General features: G+C 61.7%; 1 protein-coding gene and 1 long non-coding RNA gene across 6 annotated transcripts in view; one reads left to right on the top strand and one right to left on the bottom strand.

The window, feature by feature from the left end:
* Nucleotides 1–89: 89 nt before the first annotated feature.
* On the bottom strand, nucleotides 90–7,742 carry MYADM (myeloid associated differentiation marker). 5 transcript variants are annotated; one of them, XM_043900127.1, is made up of 3 exons: nucleotides 7,676–7,742; nucleotides 4,324–4,401; nucleotides 90–2,448 (listed from the first exon to the last, which is right to left on the bottom strand). In XM_043900127.1, exon 3 carries the CDS (start codon nucleotides 2,444–2,446, stop codon nucleotides 1,478–1,480), a length of 969 nt encoding a protein of 322 aa, XP_043756062.1. In that variant the 5' UTR covers nucleotides 2,447–2,448; nucleotides 4,324–4,401; nucleotides 7,676–7,742; the 3' UTR covers nucleotides 90–1,477. The 5 variants fall into 5 exon arrangements, with proteins under 5 accessions (XP_043756062.1, XP_043756061.1, XP_043756063.1 ...); XM_043900126.1 differs by lacking the exon at nucleotides 7,676–7,742 and adding an exon at nucleotides 6,371–6,508; XM_043900128.1 differs by lacking the exon at nucleotides 7,676–7,742 and adding an exon at nucleotides 6,219–6,352.
* LOC122692517 overlaps nucleotides 4,967–8,137 on the top strand; it is a 32,018-nt gene continuing 28,847 nt past the window's right edge. Inside the window, exon 1 of the long non-coding RNA XR_006340677.1 lies at nucleotides 4,967–5,037. This is a non-coding gene — a long non-coding RNA (uncharacterized LOC122692517). The remainder of the gene's footprint in view (nucleotides 5,038–8,137) is intronic.

The following is an 8,137-nucleotide window of genomic DNA, read 5'->3' as shown; positions in this document are numbered from 1 at the left end:
TGATCCCAGCCTCTTTCTCCTACCAGACCCAGAAGTCTGGGCCTTGCCCTCTCTCCTGGAGCCCTCCCCATAAATAAAGCAGGCACAAATCTTTCTTTTATCTTTATATTGAGGTTTTAAAAAAAAAAAAAAAAGAATGAACATTATGGATGTGGGAGAAGGGACAAGGCTTCTCTCTGTGACTGACTGTCAGCAGGGGCCGATGGGAACCAGAGCGCCAGGGAATTAAAAAAAAAAAATAAAAAATATATTTATACATTTATATAGATCATGTTATACACGTGAGTCCCAGAGAAGCAGGAAGCTGCAGCAGGAAGCAATGAGCACACAGAAACACACCTGTGTGTGTACCACACACACTGAAGCAATGCAATGCGATTCCTTCGACCATGGCATAGTAGCAATCCCCATCCCCCCCACCCTACCCTCCAGAAAAAAAAATTTGAAAAGAAACTTCCCTTTTAAGAACAGGGCCAGCCAGTGATTGTTGCCCTTGTGACCAGGAAAAAAAAAAAAAAACCCAGGCTAACATCACCTTGAAGGCTGGCAGTGGCCATTTTCTTATCTTCCCAGCAAAGTCAGGAGATACTATTTTTAACATTGAAGCTGGAGGGCCACCTCCCTGTCCCTCACAAATACTTGAGACAGTTGTCTTCAAGACCCTGCAGTTCTTTGCCAGCTCCCTCCAATAACTCAGAGTGTCTTTGGGATGGAATGCGTCCATCCCTTGCTTCCTTTAAGATGGCCTCTAGGCAGTGGGTTTTTAATAAGCCTGGCAAAAATTCTGGAGCCAATCTCAGGTGAGGCTGAGCACCAGGTGGGGCCTAGGGACCCAGGGTCTATGCTTTAAGCCTCCAGCCCACTGGGAATTATTGACCTCCAGAGTGTTTTTTTCTTCTTTTTTTAACTTAAAGGGGAGGAACAGTGTACATACCCCCCACCCCCACTGGGAGAAAGGGGGCTTGATTCCTAACTACCCCCCCCACCCCCCGAAACACACACAAACACACAACACACACACACATCAACTAAGGCACAGCCAGGGCGGGCAGGCATGCTTTGGCAAGGAGGCCCCTCCAGAGGCCCCGGGTATGAAAAGCTGCAAAAGGGGGTGTGTGATGTGGGGCTCAGCACCTTTGGAGGTGGGAGGCGGGGGCTGGTGGGGCTGAGAAGGAAGAAGGCTCAGCACTCCCAAGGGGTCAGGAAAGGAGGCAGAGGCGGAAACACACAGGATGAAAAGAGAAGAGAGCCTCAAAGCAGAGAACGTCGGAGACCAGAGCAGGCAGGAGTGAAACAGGATGTGGCTCCCAAACAGAACAGGAAGGGAGGCAACGCAGGAGGAGGCCTGAGGGACACAGACAAGGGCGCAGGAAGGGCTGGGAGGGATGTGAGAAAAGTCGGCAGGAGCCCAGAGCTCTGCGGAAGGGCCTCCGGGGAGAAGGGGGAATTAGGGAGACCCCCACTCCGGGGACGAGGCTCAGACCCTGACGAAAACCAGGCGGGCCGAATACACCAGGTCGGCCAGGTAAGCCAGCAGGTTGATGCCTGTCAGGATGGCCACGGCCAGCCGGCGGTCCCAGAAACACACGTAGTAGGTGTGGCTTCTGCTGCAACTGACATCCATCTGCCGGCGCGGCTGACCGCCATGCCTCTGGTCAAACTGGTAGAGCGGCCAGAGGACCAGGGCCGTGGCGTAGAAGATGACGGAGATCAGGGCCAGGCCCGACAGGAAAGTGGGGAAGGCGATGGGCAGGACGTTGGTGCAGTCGCCGAGGTTCAGCAGGATGGCCACGGCTGCCAGGATGAAACAGATGGAATACACGGCCACGCACCACTCCAGGGCCGACTGGTGCTGGTATAGCACCGGGTCGCTGATGAAGGCGAAGATGACGCAGGCCACGAAGGTCTCCAGCACCTTGAGCAGGCCGGGCACGGTGGCCATGTAGCCGGTGATCTCGCCGGGCCGGGCCCGGGTCCAGGCCACCTCGGTGGCGTAGGCGATACAGGCGATGCAGGAGAAGGCGGTGGCGGCAATGGCGTGGTCCCGAGAGCGCCCGTGAGACAAGAACTGCACGTAGGTGGTGGGGTAGATGATGGAGGAGGAGAGGCAGAAGAGGGCGGCGTAGCAGGCGTAGGTGATGGGGAAGTTGCGCCAGGACAGCGGGAAGCGGACCTGGAGCCCACCCAGCTCCACGATGAGGATGATGAGCGTCACCGAGAAGCAGAAGCACCAGGTGAACATGGACCAGTTGCCCATGGGCCCCGTCCAAGCGCCCACACTGGCCACCAGCGAGAAGGCCACGCAGGTGGAGACCAGCTGCAGCAGGCGGAGGAGGCCCAGCGGCTGGGTCAGCACCCGAGGGGACCCCACGATGGTCGGGGAGCCCAGGCCGGAGGACGACGACATGGTGGTTGTCACGGTGGTGCGGGTTACCGTCACCGGCATGGCTGGGGGGAGGGGAGAGAAGATCCTAAGAACATTCCAAACTGGAGGATCCAGGGTCCCCCCCACCCTGGGGCACTTGCCTCCCTGGAGGGGCCATTGTGGATGGTGTAATCTGGACTCTAGCTGGAGGGGTACCCGGGATTTGGGCCTTTCAGTTTTCAAACCGGGCCAGTCCCAGGCCTACAGGGATGCTGGTGGTCCAGGTGTTAGCCCCCACCCCCACTCCAGCCTCTTGTCAGAGCTCAGGAGGGTAGGTACCCTGTCTCTCTTTTCCCCAGGACCCTTCTTTCTTCACCCTGAAAGCCAACTCTTGTAAAATCACGTCTCTTTTTTATCCCCCCTCCACTCCAGACACACAAAGCTGCTCTCCTTCCCCCAGGGACTCAGCAACCCAGCCACTCAAGATTCTACTCTAGGGACCTCCCTGGTGGACCAGTGGTTAAGACTTTCGCACTTCCAATGCAGGGGGCAATCCCTGGTTGGGGAACTAAGATCCTACATGCCCTGGGTTACAACCAAAAAAAAAAAAAGGATTGTGCTCTAAAGCGTCCCCGTCTTGTGCCCTCCCCACCACCCCCATCAGAATAAGAGACCCTGTCTTCTGTGATCTCTTAAAAACCCCACCCCTGCAACTTCCTTCCTTTGGGTACCCAGGGATCTGCAGCCAGAACTTTCTTTGATCTAACAAACACTTCCAGCCTCCAGACACATTCAAGAGTCTAGCCATCACTCGGGGACCTTCTCAGGGACCCACATCTGATCAGAGCTCCCAGGCTTCCAGCCTGCCACCTCTCACTGAAGGGGAGTCTCTCCCCAGGTGGAACTGGGTATTAGCAACCTCAGCAGCACCCCTCCTGTGGCCACAGGGATTTAGGTCTGGGGTATCTGTGTGTTAAGTCGTTCTGGTCGTGTCCAACCCTTGTGACCCCGTGGACTGCAGCCTGCCAGGCTCCTCTGCCCATGGGACTCTCCAGGCAAGAACACTGGAGTGGGTTGCCATGCCCTTCTCCAGGGGATCTTTCCCACCCAGGGATCGAACTGGAGTCTCCTGCACTGGCGGGTGGGTTCTTAACCACTAGCACCACCTGGGAAGCCTGGGGAACTTGCACCCCCCTGAGGAGCCTGGGGAAGTTCAACCCAAAGGAAGTCAAGCTTCCTCCTGCCTCTCCCCCAACATGAGGTTCAGGCCCCTTCAGGAACCAAGCCAGCTAGTCCCCAACTTCCGGGAACCTTAGCCCCCTCCCCTGACCCAGGCCACTGAAATCTCTGGGTCTCTCAGGTTCAGAAAGACAGTGTCCTTGTCCCAAAGACTCAGGAATGAGGCCCTGGCCTCAAACTCCTGACCAAGTGTCCAGATCCTCACTCAGGCCCTAAAATAGCTAATCTCTCGGCTACTGCTGCTCAGCCACTCCAGCCGTGTCCGACTCTTTGCGATCCCATGGACTGCAGCCCGCCAGGCTCCTCTGTCCATGGGATTCTCCAGGCAAGAACTCTGGAGTGGGTTGCCATGCCCTCCTCCAGGGGATCATCCCGATTAAGGGATAGAACCCCAGTCTCATGTCTCCTGCATTACAGGCGGATTCTTGGCCACCGAGCCACCAGGGAAACACCTCTGGCAAGCTCAAAAGGCCTCTTTCAACTCCCGGGCAATAAAACTTCCTCTTTCCAGTGTAGGAGGGCAGGGTCACAGCCCAGCTGTCCCTCACAAGAGCTTCCTGGGGACACAGGAGACCAGTTCCTGAACATACTTCTTCCTCAGGTCTCGGGATCTAGGCGGCCAAATTCCCCAGCCCCTCCTCCTTCAGATCCAGGAGTCCAGACCCCAGAACCCCTCCCCGGCTCGGACCTAAGAGTCTGAGGCCCCCGGCCCCACTCACCAGCGGTCTTGGCGGAGGGCCCCCACCAGAAAGAGATTCGGTCCTGGAGGCGGATTGGGTCAGACACCTGGAAAAGGGCTGATCGCCGGGAGGAGGGAGAAGACGTCAGCGTCCAGCTCAGACCCTGCCCAGCCCGCTCGGGCTGGCCCAGAGCTCGCGGCGAGGCGGTGTGGTGGACCCCGGGCGCGCCTCCCAGCCAGGGCGGGGACTTGGCCCGGGAATCCCGAACTGTGACCTCGAGGGAAGCCCCGCCCCTTCCTTCCTCCCCTCTCCACCCCCCCCAAAAAAACCTGCGCGGGCGGGAATGGAGGAAAGCTGGGAAGAGTGCAGGCCCCGCGGGGCGGCGTAGGCGGACTGTGATCGTAACCCTGCCCTGGCGCGAGAGCCGGGGGAAGGGAGGGCTGGGGGGAGGCCGGCGGCGGGGGTGGGCCCTGGGCGGCGGCTGCCGGGGCGAGCAGCCCGGGCAGCGCCGCGTCTCCGTCCTTATAAGGGCTGCAAGTCTGCCCAGCCATTCGGAATGTGCCGACGACTGGGAGGCGGCGCCGCGACCCCCGCCCTGCTCCTGGGATTCTGGCGGGGGAGGGGAAGGGTGAAGGGAAGGAGGGATGCTGGGGCGGGGAGCGGGGGCGGGGGGCGGTAGGGTTGGGAGTGGAGCCCGGACTCCAGGTCCCGGGAGGAGAAGCTGCTAGGTCGAATGCCTGGGTCCTTCTAAATGTGAGTTCTGGGTCCCTAAAAGGCGGGCCGGGAGCCCGGAGCCCCAGGAGGAAGGGCTGGGTACCTGGACCCCTGGGTTCGCCTTGCGCACGCCTGGCATCTCGGGGTAGGGGTGGCGGCGGGAAACTGCACAGTATTGGAATCCAGTTCGAAGACAGTGGCCACACCTTCCGCCACCACCCGGAGGGCTGGTCTCCCCCGGCCGGAGCGGAGCCTCCCGGGCCACCTGGGAGGTGCCCCGCAGGAGTCTGCCGCCTCCCGTTCCCCTGACCCGTTAGGAGGAAGTGGGGCGCGCCCAGGAGGCAGAGGGCGGGGCCTCGGGGAGCCTCCCCTGGAAGGTGAGTTAGCGCGCGGACCACCTGGAGGGTTGGGGTCAGTCCCCACTCTCCGAGCCCCCAGCCGTGGCCTGAGGTCAGAGCTCAGGAATGAGCCGCCGGAGACCCAAGCAGGCAGAGGAAACACCCCGTTGGCTTCCGAACCCAGCTCAGGACGTCCCGGGCCACGCCCCAGCCCTGTCCCCACCTCCGCGCCGAACACCACACCCCATCACTCCAAAACTCAGAATCGCGCCCTGAAACCCCAGCCTGGCCTCTCCACCCCTGGCGACCCAGTCCATCTTCACTTTGGCAGCATGGGTACTGAAGCTCAATACCTTTTGCGTCCAAAGTTCGGATTCTGCCCCCTGGAGGGGGAGGAGGTCCGTAATTCTGGACCCCAGCCACTCTCCTCAAACCCAGGATTCCCAACTCCAAGCTCCTCCAGGAGCACAGCCCCTCCTCCCTCAGACCCAGGGGTCCAGGCCCCCAGCCCCCCCAGCTCCCCAGTCCTTCCTCCCTCAGAGCCAGGGGTCCAGGCCCCCAGCCCCTCCTCCCTCAGACCCAGGAGTCCAGGTCCCCAGCCCTTCTTCCTTCAGACTCAGGAATGCAGGCCCCGCTACCATCAAACCCAGGAGTCCAGGCCCCCAGCCTCCCAGCCCTGCAGCCCCCTCCCCTATCAGATCCAGGACTCCAGCCCCTCCTCCGTCAGATCCAGGGGTCCAGACCCCCAGCCCCTCCTCCCTCAGTCCTAGGGGTCCAGGGCTCCAGCCCCTCCTCCCCCAGACCCAGAGGTCCAGGCTCCCAGCCCTTCCTCCATCAGATCCAGGAGTCCAGGCCCCACCCCACCTCCTTTTTCAGACTTACGACCTGTGTGAGTTCAGGCCCCCAGCCGTCTCCTCTCCAGGACCCGAGTCCTGACCCAGACCACCTTTTTCGGGACTGAGACAATTGGAACCCCTCCGCACCCAGAATCCTGGACGCTGCGGCCACCCTTGGGGGGGTTCCCGCAGCCTCACCTTACAGGCCAGCGACCGCTGCGGCTGAAGCAGAGGCGACAGCTGCAGATTAGAAGGGTCTGCGGTCTGGGTGGGGCTGGCCGGCCGTGGAGTGAGGGTGGGCGGGGCCGGAACTCCGGGCTCAAGCCGGATTAGGGAGTCCCGGGCCCGGGCTATCCCAGTCCCGCCCCGAGGGCGGGGCCGGAGGCAAGGCCGCACCCCCTCCGGCGGAGGACCGCGCCGCAGGGGTCCCGCCCCGCCAGCGGTGGGGCGGAGGGCTGAGGTCACTGTTTCCGTGGTGACAAAACAGGAAGACACAACAGCTGGCGGGGTCCGGGCTCGGGAGGGCTGCCCTCCTCGCCCCAGCGCTGGATGGAGAACTCTCCGGGGCCGGCCCGGGAAGGCCGTTGCCATGGCAACCCGTCTGTTTGGCCTTTGTTTAGGACAGAGCCGCCCCCCCACCCCCCAGCTCAAGTCCCCACCCCAGTCTCACCTCGGTCAGTTCTCCCTCTCCCCTTCCAGCCCCCTCCCCCCTCATCTCCCTCCTCTGCCAGGATGGATGAAACCTTGGACACCTGGGTCGCAAAGCGGCTGGGGGGAGCGGGCCTCTCTTTCCTGGGGTCTATTTGTTAGGGTCTCTGTCTCCCGGGTCCCTGAAATGGGAAATGTGTCGATCCCTAGACTTTAGGGGGTTCCTGGGTCCCCAAAAGAACAGTGGTTGGATTGCAGTGTTTAAGGAATTTTAGGGAGGAGTAACGTGGGCCCTCCTAATCCTCTATCTGTAATGCGGTTCGCGGTGGAAGGGACGGATGGGCCGGACCCCAAAGTCCCATGTGTCGGTGGGGATGGTTGGTAGCAAGATTTCTGGGATCAGGGCGGTGGGAGTCGGGGACATGGAGTCCCAGGCTGTGGGCCCAGATTCTTGGCTCCTAGAAGCAATTACGGCTCAGACTCCCGGGTTTTCGGAGCAGATGGGGTTGCAAGCCGGGCCTCTTGGGTATGGAAGCGAGAGATATTTTTGGCCTGCATTCCTGGCTCCTGGAAAAAGGGAGGGGCGCAGAAGCTTAATGAGGGCGAGGCTGGGGGCTGGGGGTGCCAGATTCCTGATTGCTGCAGGGAGGGAGGGGGCCAAGGGACTGCTCTGCCCGGGGCCCAGAGCAGGGAGGGGCCGCGGGGTCCTTTTTCAGGGTCCGCTCCGGGGCCCTGAAACGAATAGACAGAGCTCAGAAGCGAGCAGGAGCTGAAGGCCGGGATGCTCGGCCTAGGGCTGGGGCGGGACGGAGACCGGGACGCCCGGGTCCATCCCTGCTGGCCCGGCTCACTCACCGCGCTCTGCACTGGTCCCCGGCGCGGCCTGGCTCGCGGCTGCCGCTGGGCGGGGCCCGGCGGGACTGCGGCTGCTCGGCGACGCCGCGCTCTCCCGGGCGCCGCCCGCGCCGCAGCCGCCGGGTGTCTTCCAAGCCGACAACTGAGGAAGGAGGCTTTGAGGCCGAGCCCCAGGGTGGGAGCCGCGCGCGTCGCGAAGGGAGGGGTCCGAGAGGATGCTGGAGCTCGGAGCCCGGGGCTGCGTGCCCTTCGGAGATGGGAGGGGTTGGGGGGCACCTGCGCTCTGCAGTTGGGGAGGGTGAGGTGGGGCTGAAGGGCTGTGGAGCCTGCACACCCCCTTTTGTGTCCTGCAAAGGCGGCAGACCTTTGTCTGTCTTTATGTGCCCTGCATAGGGGAAGGGTCTCTAGGAGCCCCGCGTGGGAATGTCTAGGGAGCCAGGACAAGGTATTCGTTGGAGGATC

This window comes from Cervus elaphus, chromosome 4 (assembly GCF_910594005.1).
Source record: "Cervus elaphus chromosome 4, mCerEla1.1, whole genome shotgun sequence".
Lineage (NCBI taxonomy): Eukaryota > Metazoa > Chordata > Mammalia > Artiodactyla > Cervidae > Cervus > Cervus elaphus.
The sequence above is the reverse complement of the archived record's forward strand: the minus strand, read 5'-3'. Positions and strand labels throughout refer to the sequence as shown.